At 39.1% G+C, this 23,185-nt stretch overlaps 1 protein-coding gene across 2 annotated transcripts; it reads left to right on the plus strand.

The window, feature by feature from the left end:
- Positions 1–4,486: 4,486 nt before the first annotated feature.
- Positions 4,487–21,558, plus strand: postna (periostin, osteoblast specific factor a). 2 transcript variants are annotated; one of them, XM_085289182.1, is made up of 23 exons: positions 4,487–4,745; positions 6,142–6,240; positions 10,853–10,917; positions 11,023–11,180; positions 11,284–11,448; positions 11,564–11,710; positions 11,836–11,977; positions 12,620–12,832; positions 12,922–13,056; positions 13,243–13,391; positions 13,781–13,917; positions 14,527–14,657; positions 14,829–14,959; positions 15,304–15,406; positions 15,495–15,562; positions 15,656–15,701; positions 15,791–15,826; positions 18,216–18,674; positions 18,784–18,813; positions 20,339–20,383; positions 20,591–20,677; positions 20,764–20,799; positions 20,882–21,558. In XM_085289182.1, the coding sequence occupies exons 1-23, from the start codon at positions 4,627–4,629 to the stop codon at positions 20,935–20,937; spliced, it is 2,757 nt and encodes a 918-aa protein (XP_085145308.1). In that variant the 5' UTR covers positions 4,487–4,626; the 3' UTR covers positions 20,938–21,558. The 2 variants fall into 2 exon arrangements, with proteins under 2 accessions (XP_085145308.1, XP_085145309.1); XM_085289183.1 differs by lacking the exon at positions 20,339–20,383.
- The last annotated feature ends 1,627 nt before the right edge of the window (positions 21,559–23,185 follow it).

Below are 23,185 nucleotides of genomic sequence, written 5' to 3' on the forward strand. Positions count from 1 at the left end.
TTTCCTGTCTCCTCTTTTGTTCATTGCAAATCCCAGACAGACATAAACACAGTAACTGATACTGTCAAAAGTTAACTGTATATCTTCATAGTAGATTATGAGGTTATGCTGAAACAAATGCATATGTATAAAAATAATGAAATGGTTAATAGTTGTTATGCAAACTGATATTTTTTTTAATTGGGTCACACAATACCTTTCTATTTAAAGGAGTCAGACAAGCATCACCAAATGGTCTATTTTACTCTTGAGGCGTGTCTTTAGGCTTTGTTACTTTGTTACTAGCAGCCTGGCTTTTTTTTTTTTTAATTAATTTTTTTTAAACACATAATTTTTGTCATTTTTTGTGGATTTTCTGTATTTTTGACAAATGGCAAAGATAATATAGTTTGGCAGCCACGAAGTAGTATTTTTGTGACTTTCAAAGAGCTAGTAGCCAAAAAATGGGCATATCATGTATCTCCTTACTATCTACATTCAGATGAACACTATCTGAAAATCAGTTCCTTAAATGGATGTGGGCCTTCAGCTCACCATATACTGTTTGCAGAGTAGAGGTGGGTTTCAAGTAGTGCTTTGTCATACCATCAGTGATAATACTAGTATAAATTCATATAAAACTATTGTGATATCACTGGTATTAGCAATACCATGCCTTTTCTCTGTAAGGGTGAGCACATTGATCCAAATATCATTAGTATCAATACCAATGCTGGTATTTGTATCGGATCAGTACTAGCATGATAGGATTGATATGTTGTTTCTATCCTCTAAGTTCAGTATCTAATCCACTCTGTTAAATTGATTGTGTGTTTTTTTGTAAATGAAAAAATATACTTCAAACGTATACTACTTTTTGTGTTGGCTGTCACGTCTGTGTTATAGGCTATAGCACATTTGAACTACAGAAGAAGCACCTTAAGAGAATAATAATGGATTGGATTTATATAGCGCTTTTCAAGACATCCATAGCGCTTTACAATGCCACTATTCATTCACACACTGGTGGAGGCAAGCTACAGTTGTAGCCACAGCTGCACTGGGGCAGACTGACAGAAGCGAGGCTGCCATATTACACCATCGGCCCCTCTGCCAGTAGGGTAAAGTGTCTTGCCCAAGGACACAACCAGGACAGAGAGCCTGGGGATCAAACCGGCGACCTTCCGGTTACAGATGCGCTTCCCAACCCCCTGAGCCACGGTCACCCCGTAGGGGCGCATTAGAGACACACATTTACATTACAGGTCTTCAAAAAAAAACAACAACCTAGTTTCAAAATACATGAAAAGCTCTAAAGAGGGTGATTTGCTGTGTAAACTCATTATTTTGGAAAACAAAAATCACAGTGATTTAATGGCCATTAAAATGTCTTCAGAAATTCCAAATTTGTGATGATTCATCTCAGAAGAACAAAGAAGTTGAAAGTATTGATATCAGTGCTACTGGGCCTCTTTTTATTTGGTTGTGATATCAATATCAAATTTGAAGTGGTTCCCTGGCACACACAAAAACAAGACAACTTTAGGTATTGTTAAACTAAAGTGCTAAACTGTTAAGTTATAGTCTTACTTAAAGTTTCCAAGTGAAACACTACCTAAGATGTTTTTGTGCTTATTTCCGCTGAAATAATTTTCAAAGCTGGTAGCACCTCGGCAGTACATTGCCAGCTAAGCCTGTAGTAGTAGTAATAGTAGTTATTCTTAATGTGATTAAGTTTATGAAGTTTATCACCCTGTCAACAGCGTGAACAGACCAAACACTACTGCTGTATTGTCATGTACTGGTGGTTAAAACACGTGACTTCCTGGAACAGATGTCACATAAGGTGAGCTAAAGTACTGTACAGAACTCCTTTCATGTTTTTCTCTTTTTGCCTCAGCAACAGTTGTCGTGAAATGTCATTTCCATTAGTTCACAATCAGTTTCCCAAAACCACACACTGCAAGGGCTAATTTGGCAACATTTTTGCTCCACTTTAACATCTCTTCTGCTCCTAAGAACATCATGAGTGTGAACATGTATTACAGTGATTATACACTTGTACAAAAAGTGGAGAAATGGGGTTTAAGCACTGTAATTAATAGAAAACCTGTGCTCTACACAATGTAACAGTAACTATAGTATGCACTGTCTGCATCATAAAAACACAGTTCAAAACTTTTACAATTTCTGTAAAACTATGAAATTATTTAAAATTTCATCAGCTGCCGCATATGTTTCCCCACAGACTGGATATTTTTTGTTCTCTCTGAACTTTCTGTTGCTTTCCTATTTGTGCTGCTTGGCCTCTAATTTCTAATTTCAGTGAACAAGTGACCGAGCAAGTGAAAAGGAAATGAAATATTCAGCAGCTGATGAAATTTTGCTCCATGTGGGATCAAAAGGCTGTACTGAAATGCTCCTGGGCTTATGATAGATCTTCCAACTTGATTGAACCAAGCTGTCACAGACACAGAAACACATGAATAGATATCTCCTATCATTGCATATTTAAATGACTCACAATTACGTGTTTTAACTGCTGAAGTCTTATACAGTAGCATACTCGTGGTTAAGAGCACTGATGTGACTTTTAAATATGACCTAAATAACCTGAAAAGTCTTTTACATTTAAAATTGAGTGTGATTTGTTTTCTCAAGGAAATAATTGATAAAGAATTAATAAATAGAAACATTTTGACCATTTTATTTAATTATAAGAAAAAACTATATATATAATAGGAGCAATTTACCTAACCCACAAAAAAAAAAAAAACATATGTTCAAGGATCTAGCAACCTAAGGACCAAACTGCAAAGCTTGCCAGTGGTTATAAATGTTCGCACACTCAGGGTTCTGTTAGATTTATTAGAGTAAAGGCTGTGCTGGCTCCTTGGAAATTGTGGCCCGCTCTTCAACACTCAAAGTCTAACATTTACTACCTAGTCAAAACTTACTAATAAAAATGTATGACGTTGTGAAAGGTTTTATGTAAGTCCCTGTCCTTACATATGACTGTACTGACAAATAATTCCCAGTAGGGGGAGACGTCATACATAGCACAAATTTCCTGCTGTGATTCCTGAAGAAGGTAGAGTGACAAATCCAAGCACTATACTTACTGTATAAAGAACTGCTATAGATACACATGAGCTTCATTTATCGATTTTAGAGGATAACCTGTTAATATTAAAATACAATTACAATTACAGCAAAATTTCAAAAACAGCGGACTCAAAGACAGAAAGATGTTTCCAAAGTCAGGAGACTCTTGGAGACTGTTCATCTGTCATTCATGGAAAGACAGAGGTTGTGTGAGTTCATAAGAGCGAGTACATATTTGCAGTTTCAGAGCAAAGCTGTCTTAACCTTTGTTTTTAAAACATAGTTCTCATCCCAATCCCTAACCCCCTAACCCCTAACCTTAACCCCCTCTCTTACTTTACTATATTTACTGTAAAAGAATAAAACACGCACTCTTGGCGTATCCGTTTTCAAACAACAGCAATGAAAGAAATGGCTCTTGGTCCAATAAATCAGCCTTGTCTGAGTTGTCTCGACCTGCATGTGTAAAGTGTGAAGCACACCTGTCGAAAAGTCAAGACTGTACACGAGGATGTCCGGAAAGCCTGTATTCATGATTAATTTATTCTTTGAAGCTGTATCAGATCTGGCTTCAATGTGGGAGACAGAGACAGCTGAAGGGAAAAAGTTGAGCTGATAACGATGAACATGACAGCAAGGAGGATGATGGGAGAAGAGGAGCGCAAAAGGGAGTTCACGGGACGTTGATGGAAACGATGAATCAATGTGATAAAAGTTAAAGGGGAGAACAGTGGGGTCCCAGGGGAGGTGTGATAAAAAATACAGTCAGGTTTCCTTCAAGGGTGTCAAGTAAAATACCAGACTGTGCAGATTCACCACAGTAGGTCTTCATGCATGATTTACACCTCTATTTTATAGCATTTTATATCAATTTTATTTACATTTTGTTGCCAGAAGTCTCATGAAGAGAGATCAGAGGTATGCTTAGAGCCCGTGTTTAGGTGTTATTGTCAAACTAGTGTTTGGATCTGTATCTTAAAATCTGCTTTTCTTTATGCATCTTTATTGGCATCTTTTTTGATTGCAGTGCAAATTCTGTGGGTGTTAGCCTCAGAAAAAAATGAATCCTCTAATATTTTACATACAATGAACAAATCATCACTGGTTTGCATACTTTAAACACAATTCACAGTTTGGAGACAGGCGGGCACTGCAGCTTGTACAGCAACGTAAAGTTTGAAGTACAGGGTGCCCTTGGTGCTCTGGGATGTGACGGTGGTCTGCAAATTCATGCAAAATTCATACGAACATGAGGGAGGAGAGTTAGTGGTGGAGGAAGGATTTCGACTGAATAGAAGGGTGTATGCGGGTGGGAGAAGGATATAATGGTATGGAATAGACAGTGAAGAACAAAAAAGGGAGTGGGTGTGTTAGAGAAGCTTGTTCATATAAAAGCTCCCTCTCTCATTTGTGTTCCCACATATCCCGTGTGTTTCTGTGGACTCCTGCTTGTGTGTGCGTGTGTGTGTATGTGTGCACTTGAAAGACAAGAGCAGTGTGTGTTTGAGCCCTTGCAGCACTGAGGACTGATAACTTCACAGGATGCATCGGCTTCTGGTGGTGACCTTAGTGTTGGTGGCCTTTTGCAGTCTGGAGACCACAGCTTTTTCAGCTTATGACAAGATAGTCACCCATAGCCGCATACGGGCCAGGGATCAAGGGTAGGTAGACTTAATATTTTTCCTATCACCTTGTTTGCAGGTGCAAGAACATAAATTGTATGATCTGGCAATAAAACAGTAGCATTTGTAAAAGGTTAGACTACGTCAATTTTTAATATGGTTTTAAATCTTACTGAGCACTACAGTTTCATGAACAGATCAGTCATATTGATGAAAAATAGGAAATTCCACTTGATCATCAACATATTTAACATGCAAAAATCAACAACTGAAGTCCAGAGAAATCCAAATACTGTAAGAAATAACCCTTTCTAAAAAAGTTTTAGTGTATTTCTTATTGAAATATTCCAAATATTATTAATTGTGTATTTATTAATTATGTAATTAATGTAATTTAAAATTCACATGTAAATTGAATAAGATGAATCTTCTTTAAAATCATATTTTGGATTAAGACTGATGCCAAAATGATCCAAATAATTCGTTCCGCTTCTTGGGTGGTTTTGACCTTACTGTAAGTACAGTACACTTGCGGCACACATTACTGTAGCAGATACTGTACATTAGTGCTTTGTCTGCTTCATTAATAAAGCACCATTATTACTTGCTGAAATAAATGTCTGCTAACTTGAAAAAAAACCCACAAAGCAGACAAAAAATGCACATGCATCAAATTTTGGTTTTGCGTAATACACCGTATGGACAAAAGTACTGGACCACACCCCTTTATCTTTAAATTCACGTGTTTGGGGTATAAAATCTAGCAGCTACTCACACAGCCTGTCCTTACAAACATTTGTGAATGGGAAACGTTGTTGTTAAGAGCTCACTGAATCCAAGTATGGTACTGTGTTAAGACAACAGTATTGCAACAAGTCAGCTCATGAAGTTTCTTCCATCCTAGAAATACCACAATGAACTGTAAGTGGTATATTTGTAAAGTGGAAGCAATTAGGAACCACATCAACTCAGCCATGAAGTAGCAGAGTTGATGTGATTCCTGTCCTGCAGCTCTTAGTGTTTAAAAGCTACCAAAACTCTGATGACTGCACAGCTCTAAACCTCCTCTGACATTAACATCAGCACAGAAAGTGTGCTCAAGGAGCTTCATGCTTATCAGTTTCCATGAGTGAGCAGCTCCTGTACTCGTCATTTGCCGGTGACCCAGTACTTTTGTCCATATAATGTCTTATTAACATAAATATTGCATATTGACATGTGTAAATCGCTTTTTTCGGCCATGCATTCTTTTCCATTTCATACATACACACCTCCCCACATCTTCTCACGGTCTTTTTCGTCAACTTGTCTATCCTTGTCGCCTTCCTTCCCCCTGCTACGCTCGTACAGTTCCATATCCTGACCTTCCTGATCCTGTTCCTTACGTTCTTTTGTTACTCCCACCTCACCCTCTCCTCCCTCTCCTCTCTTACAGACCCAATGTGTGTGCTTTGCAGCAAGTCACAGGGACCAAGAAGAAGTACTTCAGCACATGCAGGAATTGGTACAAACGCAGCATCTGTGGCAAGAATACGTAAGTGTTTACTGAAAGACCGAATGGATCTAATTAGCGCATCTTTTTATCATTATTTGCACTGAATTAGACTGGTCTGATCAAAAGTGCAAACCACACCCAGCTTCATCACCCATCTATCAGCAGAAGCCCAATATGTTTGACCAAACCCTTTCTGCACCCTCAGACTTGTACCTCAGTTTATCTGAACCTATAGCATCTCGCTTTCTCCTCTTAACCTTCGCTTTAAAATGAAGTTGCATGGTTCAAACCAGTAATGTCTTTGTGCATTTATGAAAATAATAAGAAACCAAACTTTAAATGGCCTGTATTTATATAGCGCTTTACTAGTCCCTAAGGACCCCAAAGTGCTTTACATATCCAGTCATCCACCCATTCACACACTGGTGATGGCAAGCTACATTGTAGCCACAGCCACCCTGGGGCGCACTGACAGAGGCGAGGCTGCCGGACACTGGCGCCACCGGGCCCTCTGACCACTACCAGTAGGCAACGGGTGAAGTGTCTTGCCCAAGGACACAACGACCGAGACTGCCCAAGCCGGGGCACGAACCGGCAACCTTCCGATTACAAGGCAAACTCCCAACTCTTGAGCCACGATCGCCCCGTCTTTAGGGTGCTTGTGGTGGATTTATTTATTTAGGTTATTTCCTGCAAAATAATTTCATAAAATATTACATGAAACGCACCTAAAGGAGTGTAAGGCTTAGTTGGAGCTGTTCTGGTATACTTAAGTGCAGAAGCAGCAGAAAATAACATACACACTTAGTCTCTGTCATTAGCCCACATGCACACACAAGAACACACATGTAGACATACACCCGTCTGTTTTCAGTCATGCAGTCAACTGGAGCACCTGTTGCAGTATCGATAAGGCTGAAAATGGGGTGTGAGCTCAGGGGTGAGTCATTTTCTCCCAAAACAGTACAGCAGTAGACATGAAAACAACCAGGAATTACTGGTCAAAACATGTGACAGTAGATTACGAGAAGCTAGTAGGGGTTTCTAAGATAAGAAACACAATTGCTTGGCCTCATCATTACATCACTACCAAGTCCCATTAGGCTATTTACAAATTATTTTTGTCAGATCTTTATGTAATGTGAATATGGCATATTTAAAATGTTTAAATTAAACAATTTCTAAAATAGGATTTTGTTAGCCGAAAAAATAAATTTCAATGCATTTAACTTTTTTCTGGTTTATAACTTAATTTGTTAGTTCATGCAAAAGGTTTGTAGTGTTACAAACAGCAAAATCTACATCAAAGATAAGTACGTTTTTCCCACAGAAAGCACTTTGCTAAACAGCTGGAAGTGTTCAGTATATTCTCCTCTCATCTGTCTCACTTTGCAGTGCACCACTGGTGATAGATTGGATCACCCAGAGAGATACCCTGTTTTGCTTTGGTTAGTTGTTTTGTTCTTTTCCAGCGCTAGTGGGTCAGTCACACACTTTCACGTTTAATCTTTTTCAAATGGTTTTGTTGCTGTTGAGCATCCTGAACATATTTCCAAAACTAAACTTTGATCTTACACCGCGGGTTAAAAGCATGTGTAGTTTCAGATCACTATACCAACCTAAAAGTATTAACTATTAACCTAACATAGTTTGGGAATTGCTCATGTTTCTCTTGATATAATGGTACCATAGGATCTTTTGAGGATTTCATTTGAATTGAGCTGTTGGATGAAAGAAACGGTTTTTCTGTTAAAGAAAACTATTTGCAGGAAGCACAGGATGTGTGATTAAAATTAAGTGGACTTTATAACAAACCACTGTAAAAGTCAGATTCTTAAAGATGTATTTAGAGGAAGTCCACACCCATCTATAGAAAAAAAGCTCTTCTACACAATATTAAGACCAGATGGATGAGGATGGAACAGAGACTGTTCATTAGTGATTACAGAGGATTTAAAAAAACACTCCAATGTCTTTATCTGGTGCCAGAAAACCCCACCTAAAGCCTTTGTATGAGTACAGTGTGTGTGTGTGTGTGTGTGTGTGTGTGTGTGCGTGCGTGCGTGCGTGCGTGCGTGCGTGCGTGCGTGCGTGCGTGCGTGTATGCGTGCACCAAAGCCCCATATTTGCACATCTGCTCCTCTGGAAGCCACATTGAGTTGTTTCATGCTGTGATGCAACCAGGGGCTTGGCTACAGTGCACTGGCTAATTCTGTTTCAGGTCTCTGTTGAATCTATTATCCTGTCAGAGCGTAGCTGGGGAGCAATGACTTCATACCTTCCTGACGGCCAGTCGTGGAGGGGTATTTATGTATTTTATATTACCGAAATTAGTGTCAAGGCAAAGAGGGATTGCTCTATAAGCAACATGCCTCTTTGCACAAAATGACTAATTCAACACATTCAGCAGAATCAAACACACACAGAGACGTTTATCTATAAACACACAAATACTAATTAAATGGATTAACTTTGCCAAGCTTGAATCTTTGTAGAAAGTGTGTGTGTACATGCACATGTGTGATTGTGTGTGAATAAGGTTTTCAGTTGAGGGGACTTGAATCTACTTGCATACTGACTGTGGTTGTGTTCCTTGCTTGTTTGTTTGTAAGAATTACATTTTTATGTTACATTTTATGCAGTTAGAAGCTATGGTTGAGGTTGGTGTACTTGCAGTAAGCTATTTTTTTAAAAAGTATTGCTTTGGCGTAATTTATCAATACTGGCGATTCCTGAATAGAAAGCAAACTATTGATAGACTGGTTTACTGTAAATCATGAAAAACTAATGTGCACATGTGGAAATACAATTTTTCCATGAGAAAAAGGCAGGAAAACCTCAAGTTCTGCAAAATGTAATGAAAGTGTAATGAGCTCAAAGAAAAAGTCGAAACTAATTTCCGGAGCTGAAAACTCAGGAAGTGTTTCAAATTAAACCCCAGTACAGGTTATTCACTTCCTAGTTTGTCTTAGAAAATGTTCGTTAACTGGGGACTAATCCTAATCAAATGCTGTCAAACCATCTATGGTTTGTTTACTCTCAGTAAAACTTCTCACATTAGAGCTACAGTACTGTCCTGTGTCTCATTATATTAGCCTTCTCACACCTCATTCTTTCATTCATGCCAATGCAAAAGAGTGCCAGCTGAGCTCCTGTTATGAGCACAGCTTATCTGGTGCTTATCTTGCATTTTGTCATGGAACGGGGAAAGTAGGACCCAAACAAGGGACTCTTGGATGCAGACAGTGAGTGTATTTACAGTGCAGTAAATAATAACATGACAGTCAATCCCGTGCGCGTTCCCCAGTGTCCGTGCTCTGTGTCTCTGCTCCCTTTGTGCCTCCATACAACGTGCTCGCTGCCCTCTTGTCTTTGCAATCCTCTTGTAGAAATCACAGAGGCAGCCGTTAGAAAGCCCACAATTATGATAGACTCACCCTTTCGACTGACTTACTGGGAAACTGACGGGAAGTCTTGCAACGATCCAGCATCCACGGGAAGCTCAGCCACTCTTCTAAGTAGCTCCCCCAGACGAGGCTGATCAGCAGCAGGTGTGTGCCATCATCCTCCTCGGGTGTGGCCAGCCTGGCGGGGACACACTCACCAGGCCTGACGGTGCCTGTAAACCGGCCATCTGGATACACACACACACATATATAAACGCCTATACACACAAACACACACAAACATGGAAAAGAGGGACACAAGCACCACACATAAACAGCCCAAGACAAACCCATAAAAAAAAAAACAGTCCACAAACACTCATGAACCCTGGGTCACCAGATCCAGGTCCATGACACATTTCTTTGAGTTACGCTTTTACAAGTTTTGATAAGCCTTTATTTCCACCTAAAATCTAAATGAAGACACCCGTCTGTTTTTTTAGAAGTGAAATTAAAGAATGAAAATCTGTGAAAATGTTTTCTGGAAAATTTACAGACTACAGGATTCGACTTGACAAGTGAGACGTCTGACAGCAGTGTACCACAAAGAAGAGAGGAAACTAAGTAACTTAGAGTTGTCCATAAAAATGTAACAGATAACAGTCTGTTTTTTGATAATAGTGCTTACACATGGTCCTGTAATTTTTTTCTTTCTTCTTTTTAAGACAGAAAAAAAGTTACTAGAGATCTTCCCAGTCACCAAATTTTTCTCGATTAACCTCCTCTTGGGACTTTTTGAGCTCTTTGTCACTTTTCTTGTGGAAACACAAACCATGTAAATGTTTTTTTCTCCTTTCCAGTCTGCTTAACTTGTTGATTTTTTGACAGTTTTTTTTATGTTTAATTCATGTCAAACGTTTTCATAAGTTTACTATGTGGTTTTCAGGTCAGCCAGTGTCAAGAGTTACTTCCTCATTTGTTGTTTTCAATGCCCGCATTCCCAGGGCTCCTCATTATCTCACAGCTGCACAGGTTTTTTTTCAATGACTCATTTATTTTAGTTTGTTGAGAGGGTATAGTTTTGTTTTGGTTCATCACCTTGTGTTAGAGTCATGTAGACTCTTGCTCTGTTTGAAATTTATATGATAAAGATGCACAACCCTGAACAATTACATTTTTTATTTTATATCTGGATTAAATTAATCTATGTTTTTAATGATTATCTACTTATTGAATAACTCACTGCTCTTTTAATGGTTTGGCAGGGTGGTTGTATATGAATGCTGTCCAGGTTATATGAAACTCGAGGGTACGAAAGGATGCACTGCAGGTAGGTGGATGGCTCAACAGATTCATTCAAAATCAACTAAAAATTACAATATATTCAATATGAATATTTCCTCTGGTTTCTCACAACTCTCAACCTTACCACCAGTGGCTCCCATTGACCATGTGTATGGTACACTGGGCTTTGTCAAGGCTACAACCACACAGCGATATGCTGAAGTCTCTAAACTGAGAAAAGAAATTGAGGAAAAAGGCGCCTTCACCTTGTTTGCACCTAGCAATGATGCCTGGGATGAGCTGGACCCTGTGAGTAAACCTGTGTTTAAAACCTTAGAGAGAAATGCATTTACAATAATGTCTGCTCAAACACAGTTATACTTTGATGAAACTAACACTGTGATTTTTAAAGGCTCAACGATCTGCACTAGAGAACAATGTGAACATTGAACTCTACAACGCTCTGCATTACCACATGGTAAACCACCGTGTCCTCACCAAAGACATGAAGAATGGCATGACTGTCAGTTCCATGTACAATGAAGAGGGACTGCACTTCAACCACTACCCAAATGGGGTCAGTTTATGAACGGTGTAGACAAGCGCAATGCTGCATGATTATTACAATTATATCTATAAGAGTCAATTAAGCCATTGATTGTTTGATCTTCATAAAATATTTACTTCCTAAGGTTGTTACAGTGAACTGTGTCAGGATTCTCAATGCTAACCAGCTGGCCACAAATGGTGTGGTGCATGTCATCGATCGGGTAATCAAGGCCGTGGGGAACACCATCAAGGATCACTTGGAGCTCAATGAAGACCTTTCTTCTTTTAGTGTATGAAACTATTCTCAAAAAAGTTTACAGTTGTACAGTTCACCATTAACAAACAGTAACTTTTATCCAACTCATTATAGCATCTGATTCTTAGAAAAATGTTTACATCGTGTCTTGTTCCCCAGGCTATCGCATTAGCTTCCAATGTGATGGACAAGCTGGGTGAGCCTGGCCAATACACTTTGTTTGCTCCAACTAATGACGCCTTTGACAAAATGAACCCAGACTACTTGGAGAATATCATGGAAGACCCAGCTGTTGTTAAAGGTACAGTAAAAATGTGATGCCTTAATGAGAGCATAAAGTACAACCATAACATTTTCACATTGTTCCTGTGGCCTGGTAAATATGCTAAAAAAAGGGCCACTACTACTATGAGCTACTATGAGCTACTATGAGCGTGTGCGGCAGCTTCACACAGCTCATAGTAGGCCCGCAGACAAATTGATATGAAGTGGACTTTGAACTTTGAACTTGTTTTTGAATTGACAAATCCAAAAACCACACAAAAAACAGCTTATCTGCTTATTTGCTGAGTCATGAATACAGGCATGAAGTCAGTGACAGGTTTCTTCTTGGAATAAAATACAATACAAATTTTGCTTCTGTTTCTAATGCATTGCTTTTGCAGGCTAAATTTGTTGGCTTAGCTTGATAGTCGGGCTCAGCTGTGGCATAAATACATGCCTAAATGTGAATAATGAGCACAGAGAACATTGATGTTTGATTCATCTGCATACCTGTAATTCCTGAATAACACATCACAGCACAGGCTTCACATAATAATTAGATACTTTAGGTGTGTAATTTGAGTTGCAAACCTATGTTCAACTTGTGTTTATGTTTATTTAATTACTCAATTAAATGTAATTAATTTAGCCTCTTTCACACTTTGACCAACCTTGTCAGCCCTGGTGAACTACCACCTGTTAAAGAGTGTCCAGTGTGCAGAAGCAATCATGGTAGGATTCATGTATGAGACTGCAGAAGGCAGCAGCATAGAGATTGGCTGTGACGGTGACAGTCTGACTGTGAACGGCATCAAGATGGTCCTGAAGAAGGACATTGTAGCGACCAATGGCGTCATCCACCTGATAGACCAGATGCTGATCCCAGACTCAGGTACAAACACATTTTGAAGTTGTTTAAATCGTTTGGCGTCTTCCTTTTAATGGGTCACAGGCATATCTTTTTTGTATTGTTCATGTCAGCCAAGGAAGTGAAATCGTTACTGGAAACCTCCCAGAGCACTTTCAGCAGCAAGTTGTCTGAACTGGGCTTAGCTGAATCCCTGGGTCCAAAGACAGAGTACACCCTCCTAGCTCCTTTCAACAATGCCTTCACTAGTGAGTTGAAACATGTTCTTATCTATAGAAAAGTAGCACTTTTTTGTGGTTATAATATTTTGTCTTTTACAAACCAAAAATATTATAATGTATGCCACACTTTTAAATTGCAAGGCATTTTGCCTTATTTGATCAGGATCTAAAACTATCCATCTTATTTAAATCTCTGACATTTCTCTCTGTCAGGTGAAGTGATGTCAATGGACACAAACACGCTGAGACTCATTTTGGAAAACCACATCTTGAAGACAAAAATGAAATTGAGTGAGCTTTACAACGAACAGACGCTGGAAACAATCGCTGGAAAACTGCTACGAGTCTTCATTTACCGCACTGTGAGAATTCTGTGTGTGTGTGTGTGTGTATTGTTACATTAACCAAGTGAAATCTGAAAGAAAAAGAGAGAAACCACAGAAAGTAATAACTTAGTCTGATTTATGTGAGCCTTACCAAGTGTGTGGTATATTGTTGCTGTCTTTAAAAATCTGTAAACATCTAATTACTCCAGCTTTTGGCAGATGAAGTGTGTTTCTGCTCCACTAGATAGCATATTAGAGTCAGCTGGGTTTAATTTTTCCACAGAAACATTGTCTTATTGTGATTGATGACAATCAAAAAAAAAGAAAGGCTTACAGCCCTCCTCCACACAAGCAAATAGTTACCAGATTTGTACAGTGAATTTTAAACCTGTGGCTTAACTTTATGAATGCTCCTTTTTTGACAGGCTGTGTGCATAGAAAACACATGTATGGTCCGTGGCAGTAAGGAGGGGAGCAATGGGATGCTCCATTCTGTGAGGTCTCTTATCAAACCACCTGAGAAAACTATCTATGAGCTCCTGATTGCTGACGGACGTTTCAAGTAAGAGCAAAGTATCATTCTAAAATACTTGTTGCTGAAAATGATTTCTCTTTGAGTCAAGTGAGATTTTTATTCCAGTAGTGGGGATGGAAACAGTGATCGCACATTGCTTGTGTGCGTAATAAAACATCTTTTTCTGATGCTGTTGATGATTCACTTTCAGCAGAACATTTCTCACTGTGTAATTAAAGGCACCAGTAAAGGTTGGTGATGAAGAACTGAGGAAAACAAATCTGTGACTCAGTGGGACCACACGAGAATGCAAATCTCATTCAAACCCTCTGCCTGAACTTCCCTGCTAACACTATAATCCTCCCGGCTTAAAAGGGAAACCTTTTTTTATCTGTTCTGATATTCATTGTGTTATTGCAGTTAGAACCATTTTGCTTGTGGAAATACACAAATATAGAATATAAATTTCTTTCTGTCTGAACCACAACACTAAGGCTGTGGTGAAAATATACTTCCAGTGGACCATTAAAATCACCTGATTTCCACTAACCAATTATTGTAAACACTTAAACTGTACATTGCTCTTAAACGTTGTGCCTATTTTATTCCTGCATCCCTGATTTTCTTCTTTTCTTTCTGTTATTTGAATGACTGTAGGAAATTCCTGTCGTTAATGGAAACAGCAGGTCTGTATGATCTGTTAAAGCAGGAAGGCTCTTACACCGTCTTTGCACCAACGGACGATGCCTTTGTCGACCTCAGCAAGGAAGACATGGCTCTGCTCAAAAGTGAGTACCCCACTGCAGTGAGCACATATGCACTTATCTTTTGAAAAACCCAGCAATGCTGTCAATGTATCTTCATCTAATAGGGAACTATTTGATGCAGAAATGAGAAAAAACCATTGTTTAACATTGTGCAAAGTATGAATTATAATTCCTTCATATTGACACCGACAGGTGATCTAACTGTTCTGAGAAACATCCTGCTGTACCACTTCAGTAATGGGACCTTCATCAATGGAGGATTAGAGGGAGGAGTTACCAATCTGCTCAAAACCTTCCAGGGCAAGAACCTGCAAGTTAAATCTGTATGTCATCTTTTAGAGGTTTTTTTTTTTTTTAATAAAAAAGCCAGCAACGAGTTTCTAAATCCTTCTGGGAATGTCATAGAGCGTTAGTTTCAGATGTATCAGCTAATGAAACTCATGAAATCACTCTTAGATTAATGTTTAAAATTCAGCCCACGGGCAGAAAAACTCTTCAAACTCAGCTCAAAGTGTGATTTGCCTCAGTTTTGCATGTTGGACAATTGTAGGATATTAGTAACGTTAATAAATGGAATTCCCAGCTCTCACACTGCATTCTTCTTAAATGACTTAAATACTCTTAAATTTGTGTGAAGGTAACGTTTAATTGTGTTTGGTTTTACCAGGTAGACAGCTCTATCCATGTCAACTCTGTGGATGTGCCACACAGTGACTTGATGGCAACAAACGGTGTGATCCATATTGTGAAGAATGTTCTTTATCCAGGGGGTAAGAACGTGTGCTGTGTGTTCACCTGTATGCCTGGTTGCATTCTGCTTGTTTGATATATATTAAATGTGACGTGTATTACTTACAGACCTTCCTGTGGGCCGTCAGGACCTCCTGATCCTCCTGAGGAAGCTGATTAAGTACATTCAGATAAAGGTAGTGAAGGGGAAACCCTGTCTGTGTATTTGTGTAGAGGTTTTACTGGTTGACTTTTGAAGCTTTCATTCTGTTATGCTTTTTGTTTTTTAGTTTGTCTCTGGATTTTCTTACACTGAGATCCCGCTCACCTTCATCAGTAAGTTCCCATAATATCACTATCACTGTATTATGTTTAGATATTTTTGCCTGAGCAGGAACCTAAAACTAATTTTATTACTTTCTCAGAAAGGACTATCACAACAACTACTCATTTTGTTGAAGGTAAGACCTAACTACACAAAGGACTTGAGTCTGCACTTATTTGATTTACAATCTGCAGTGATCATAAATAACAGACATTCCTTTAAAACAAATGCATATTCTTTGCTCAACAATACAAATATGCATAAAGTGAAATCTGTCTTGCAATGACATTAATAATTCATGTCTCATAGGAGGTTTCTCAGAGAAGTAAGTACATACCAGTTAAAAGTCTGGACACTCTTACTTGTATATTAGACAGGGATTGTAGGTCTTAAGACATATTATTTGTTGTTATATTTGTATGTTTTTTAATCAAACAAATGAATATAAGAAGGAAAAATCAGTCTTTGCTTGGATCTTTTGTGGTAATACTTATGTAGAGGCCATTGTTTTGCTGGGTGGGTTCAGAAAACAAAGGGTTTTTCAGATCTCAAGGGGATTTTCATTTTTATCTTTTAAGAAACCATGTTCATAAGATTTAAGGGCTACAATAACTAAATCTAAAAATACAACTTTACAGTGATTATACAATTGATGTGCGATTACTCATCTGGGTAGAGAATCCTAACTATTCCTCATACTAAGCTACGTAAGCTAAATACTTTATCATTCTTGAAGTATTTATAAAATCACACACACACACACATGAAGAGAGAGAGAGTATGCATAGTATGCAAACGGCTACCATACAGCCATCATAATTCATTATACAATGAGAACAGGACAAATCAACAATTGACAATGACTAATTAATATTAAAATCTGTAATATAATGTATTGTTTGGAGTTTAGTCTGTTACTGTTACTATTTTTACCATTTCTTCTTGGAGCAACTGTAACCCACATAATTTCCTTAGGGGTTAATAAAGTATTTTGATTCTGATTGTTTCAGGATGACCTGCCATTATCCAATGACACATCTGCTTACCTGCATCTTTTGCTCGTTTCTCCTCCTCTTCTTTTCTCTTTTTTCTAAACTGAGCACCTGATGGCTTTGAACTTTTCTTGTCCATCTTGGTTTTAATTTTGCACTGCAGTATGAACACCCATCCCTCAACCCGAGGATCACCACAACATAACCTAATAAACCTACACCTTAGTTCACTTTGTCTAGGGTGTATTTCTGCCATTTTGCACAACCCAGGATTCAAATCATGAATACATATGTGCTTGGACTGAAAACATTATGAATGAAATGTGGTCTATTTGGAAGCAGCAGGTCTCCCTCCCCTTTCGACGTGTTGTGTGTGAGACTTTAAATCATCAAACTATAAAATATAAATTTTAAATTGTTATTGATCCCTTTATCCCTAGTGTATAGTTTTTTTCTTACTCTTCTTATATTTATTGTTTGTTTACTTGCACTGCTGTAACTGGAGCCTCGTCGTCTCGTCTCTCTATATACTGTACTATCAGGCGCACTGAGGGCTCTCGCACTCACGTCTCGCATACAGAATTTCGAAAAACCATCGGCGCAAATAATAAGTCTGTATCATAATGTCTGGTGTTTTCATGTTTGTTGGTTTGTTTTTATTTCGTTTTATTTTGCGAGCTGGTTATTAGATGCTGCTCCAGCCAGCCAGAGAATCCCCCCACCGCCCCGCCCTGTCCTCCTTGTGCCGCAAGCAGCAGGCGCACCTAGCAAACGGAGGGCGCCCTTACTCCCAGCAAATGGGCAATAGAAAACCGATCGGTGCCTATGCCATCCCCAGTATGCGCTGGCATGATGTCGGGGCAGCATGAGTACGAGCAATTTTTTTATTTATTTTTTTGCCGCCCCCCACAACGATGCCGCTCCGGGCAACCGCCCGTGTCGCCTGTATCAAAACCCTCTACTGGACATGATCTTGGCTCTGATTACTAAAAAGGGCACTTATCAAGCAACCTCAGGCCAAAGAGCAGCCTTCTGATAAAAATGGAAATCTTTCACCTTTCAGCTGGCTCTTGTACATATACTGTCACACACACACACACACACACACACACACACACACACACACACACACACACAAAGTGATATTTTTGGCAAACGTTTCTTGGGGAAGGTTCTGGGGTTAGATGGGGATATTTTGTCAGATGTCACATCTCATTTATTATAATTTAAGCCAGTAGTTTTTAAAGCTGAAAGACTCTAAACCAACTAAAGAAAAAAGTGAAAAATTCTCATACAGTCCTGATTATTTCTCAAAGTGTGTAAGTGCAGGACTGATTAAGGCCTCCTTTTTTCAGTGCTGCAATCACTTACCATGCTCATGCCATCTTCTTGGTTTGAATGCATGTTCTTATCTGCTTGGAAAACTACACATAATGTGCCTTCAGACTCCTCCATAATAAAGAATTTGAGGAAGTTACACCCTTATTCCCTACATTCTTGACCGATGCTGAAATTACCTTTCCCTCTCTACAGTTCCTGAGTCAACAGTGATCCGCAATGTTACCCGGGTTATTTCAGTGGAACCATCTATCACTACCGTAAAAAGAGTTATCGAAGGGGACCCTTCACTTCTCAAAGACATCAAAACGAACTTTTCAATTACTACCAAGATCATCAAAGGGGACCCTACACTTACCGAAGTCACCAGAGTCATAGAACGGGACTCTGCAGCTTCCAAAGTCACCAGGGTCATCAAAGGGAACCCTACACAGACCAAAGTCACCAGGGTCATTGAAGGAAACCCTACACAGACCAAAGTCACCAGGGTCATTGAAGGAAACCCTACACAGACCAAAGTCACCAGGGTCATTGAAGGAAACCCTACACAGACCAAAGTCACCAGGGTCATTGAAGGAAACCCTACACAGACCAAAGTCACCAGGGTCATTGAGGGACAGCCTTCTATTACTAAAGTTACAAGAGTTATTGATGGTAATTTTCATAAAAAATGCTTATATCATTCATTTTCCATCATAGATGATCAAATTTGAAGCTAACAAAGTTTTTGGAACAGATTTGATGATGTTGCCTTGAATCACAGGTGCTAGTGTTGGTGGAGATGGCAGCACAGGTGAGTTTCCTTTGCATGTTTACTGATTTGAAGACTGTAGTAGCATTAATCTTAGAGCGTTCATGCACCTTCTAACAGATCTGCATGATGATATTAGCCACTGTGTGTCACTCTCTTTTAATGCAGATTTAATTTCACCTTTAATCACATTTTTGTGTGGTGATCAGCTACTAAGTCAGATACTGTTTGCACCATTCTTTGTCTTGAGTTGATCCTTTTGTGAATGCCTCATCTTCAGTAACTACTCTCTCTTCCTCTATGGTGTATACTGCATTTCTTAAGAATAATGATGACCAGAAGAAGAGAGAAGGGATTGTAAAGCACATGCATTGACTTGGCTCTTTTGAGCACAGTTGTTCAGCCATGGTCTTCAACATTTTTTTTTTTTTTATTGTAAGGCCTGAAGTTTGGATTTTGACTGCCGGTAGAATGAAACCAGGGATGTGGATCGTTTACATCCAGTCCTTCTCTGGCTGGCTAAGTGGCAGTCAAAGCCGCCATTGCTGCTTGAACCTGTCATCTCAGTTTCTCAGATTTGTGAAAGCATCCACGACTGCTGTGTTCGACGGGGTGAACAATGGCAGACTCAAATCCTGACAGAGATCACAGGAACTGGGCTGCAAGGTTCTACAAGACACTTTCAAAGTGTCTACAAGACACTTCTACAAGACACTTTCAAAGTGTCTTGTAGTGGTGGAAGGAAATGTGATCCTTCAACAGACTAATCAACATAATCAACAAACTAAACAGACAGGGAGGTGTTGTTTGATGACGGTTTAGATGGCTGGATCATAATTTGAGTTTGGAATTAGAGATAAAACATACAAGCAAAACACTAAAGGAGAGAGGAGTTAGCAATTAACTCAGCAGTAAGGCTCATGACTGAGGTACCCAAAAGACAGACAAGTGTTGACTGGAGCAAGATTTACACAAAAATGAATTAGTCCTCATTTCAGACTGGATACATCAAACTGCTCTTTATTGTTTTTGTGTTTGTTTGTGCTCGGAAAGCCCTGTTTAACAGCCTGGTTCATGGGATTGCACAGAATATGACGACAATCTTTGGCAAGCATGCAAGGAACATAGGTTCATTTTTGCAATCCATCTGCTGGATAGACATCCAATTCCATCCTAGTATAGATGATGTTGTTTCTTAGGGGAGGTTGCACATCCTCTATGTTGTGGCATGTATGTGTGAGAATTGTGCAGTGTGCAAATTATATTATTATATTATCAGACCATTGGGCCATTGTCTTTTGGGTACAATAGCAGGTGATCTTTCAGCTGCTTTTCTGGTGTCTTGCAGCTTATTTCTTGGGCTAATGGTACTGTGCGTCTGTGTGCAATTTGTGTATGTTCATAAGCTTACCCATGTGTGCTTGACTCTGTGTTGGTGGTGGCGGAGGAGGTACAGTATTTTATGGGGTGTATGTGCCTGTCAGTCTGTCCATTTGTCAGTCAGTACTTGTACAGTTGCTAAGTCGTTAAATGACTTTCAACACCCTTCTCCGCTGCCGGTCTGAAGGTGGAGCCAGACACACCACGGCGAACGAGCCTCAGATCATTGAGGGTAATGTGTCCTCCCATAAACACTTTATACCAAATAGGTTTATTTCAAATGTTTAATTTCCTTAAAATGATCATGATTATAAATCTATATTCAGTGCAAGTGGATACCTCAAGGTAGGAAAGTAATCATGAAGCTTTTTTAAAAACTGATTTGACTCAGAACATGATTTCGGATTTTAGATGTAATGGTTTTGTTTCAAACGTTCAGGCCCAGACTTTTCCAGGATCACTACAATCCACGGAGACCCAAGTCTGATCGATGAGGAGTCTGAGAGAATTAGCAGAATCATTAAAGGTAAGTGCTTTGACTTTAATTGTGTGACATACTTGTCTGTATATCTCTAATATACAAACTAACCATATTATCTCTTAAATTCGCAGAAGGAGGTAGATTTGCTGCTGCCAGGAAAGCTCCAGGTAACAGTATAATTACTTGCTGATGCATTCACAGCCTTTATCTTCTTAATACATTTTGTTCGCTCTGCTTCGTCTTTTTCAGCTGGAATGAAGAGGCGGGCAAGGCTGGTCAGGCGTCACCATAAGCCAAGGGAGTGAATCTTGCAGAAAGATAAATGCTTAGGGCTCACCACAAGGATTGTATGCATCTCCAGCGCTCCTGGTCGAGCAGTGGTGGATTGAAAAACCGCAGATTGAGATTAAATTAATTTAGCCATTTCTTAATCCAAAGAACCATTAAGTTTGTTTGTTATTCCATCTGAGGCACAGTTCGTGTAATAGCCATACGATTAAACTCTTTATTTCCCTAATTTTGGTGTGTAAGGAATAGTGATTTTTAATGTGGGGGCAAAATAGGGTGAAAGGTGAGGTATATTGTACGAGAATTGTTGTTTGTTTGTTTTTTCGATATCACTTTGCAAACAGATTAGTACAAAAGAGTTTTGTATTCTTTTGGTTTGTTGTTTTTTGTCATATGGTGCTCTGTTTTAAATAGTGTTTTGCTACCGGTAGATCTTCTACTGTACCTCTGTAAATTATGGCATGATCATTTTAAAATGCCACGATGGGGTTTTTTCTATCATGATGGCGATAGATCGACAGATGTTTCATACTTTTGATCGGGAACTTGACTCGTGTATGTCTATACACAATCAGACTTTACAATCCTATGTTTGTACCTTACAAACAAGTGACCAATAAATGTGTGAATACAATGCAGATTATGACTAAAGAAATTCCTTTCATCTACTTTTCCATTATCTAACATGGCTATTCTGTCTGTAGAGCTACATCGTGTATATGAATATACTGAAAGTAAAGTGCTGGTGAAAAAACCCCCAAAAAAGCATAAAGCAATCAAAAGGTTTTCAAGAGTATTGACACTAAATCAGATGAGCTATCACTTCCTCAGACAGATGTCTATAAACCTAAGTTTCATTTTCATAAGAGTCCATAGACCTGAAATCAAATGTAAAACTGAATAACGTTTTTACTATTTTTTAAATGGTTTAAATAAGAAATGTTCACAATTATATCTCATGTATATTATTACATTATCCAAAGTATTATCACTTACAGTATATTTTTAATATGTTAATATGAGTATAACATGCAGGTTAAAAAGAAACAAAAAAAAAAGTTTTACACAGTTATTATTGTGTACTTAGTCCTGATTGTGTCTACTAATGTACAGGTAACAGCTTCAAGAATTGTAGTATCAAGCATGCTTCATCTGCAAATCTGACAATAGCCCTGGCAGCTACCTGTTGAGCTGTGATGACTTTGCTGTCATATCTTACGATCTTTATCTGACTAAATTATTCAAAATATTTTGAAAGCAAAATTTTGGACCAATTTCACTTTTGGATTTCAACCAAGGAGTGTCTTAACTGTAGCACATGCACTGATTGACCTCATGTTTTCCTGGTTTACTTTTGCTTCTGAGAATCACCATTACGCAAGAAGCTTCTGTCCATGGTGTAGCTCTTTAGTAATATCATTTAAATGACTGGTGGCAACTTGCCTCTGAAAAGTTAAAGTTTGCACAAGGAATGGTTGCTTAACATCACAAGGCCCTGATAAAACAAATTGCAGCTTACTCTGTGTTTTCAGCATGTTTTTTGTTCTCTTCTTTCATTCACAGACATGGAAAAATACTGAATATTGTTATTATGAGGATAATTACTTATGATAATAACAGAGACACATTATTATTATTATTATTATTATTATTATTGTTATTGTTATTACATAACAGACCTGGCCCACCTAAACTTATAGTGAGGGTGTGCTTGGAAAGCCTGGCAGTGGCCCCGGTCCGCAAGATCTTCAACACACACCTCGGGAAGAGTTTCAACAGCATTCCGGGGGAGACTTGGGACATTGAGTCACCTCTATTGCTGAAGCCACTGCGTCCACAAGGTGGCTCGTGCCTGTCATGGTGGTAACCCAAGGCCAAGCAGAACACAGATCGGGCAGTGGCTGAAGCAAAAACTCGAGTGTGGAAGAGGTTCGGATAGGCCATGGAAAAAGACTTTCAGACTGCCTCAAAGAGATTCTGGAAAACTGTCAGAGGACTCAGGAGGGGAAAACAATGTTCTACCTGCACTGTGTGGAGTAGAGCGCTGTGACTTCGACTGGGAACATTGTTAGGCAGTGGAAGAATACTTTGAGAAACTCCTTAATCCAACTCCCACGTCTTCCGTGGAGGAAGCAGAGTCTGGGGACGAGGGGACGACTCGCCTATCTCTGGGGGCGAGGTCACTGAGGCAGTTAAACAACTCCTTGGTGGCAGAGCCCCTGGGGTGAGTTTCTGAAGCCTCTGGATGTCGTAGGGCTGCCTTGG

The sequence above is a fragment of the Mchenga conophoros genome, linkage group LG10 (assembly GCF_057382185.1).
Source record: "Mchenga conophoros isolate Kocher_MC1m ecotype Shallow Benthic linkage group LG10, M_conophoros_male_GT1.1, whole genome shotgun sequence".
NCBI lineage: Eukaryota > Metazoa > Chordata > Actinopteri > Cichliformes > Cichlidae > Mchenga > Mchenga conophoros.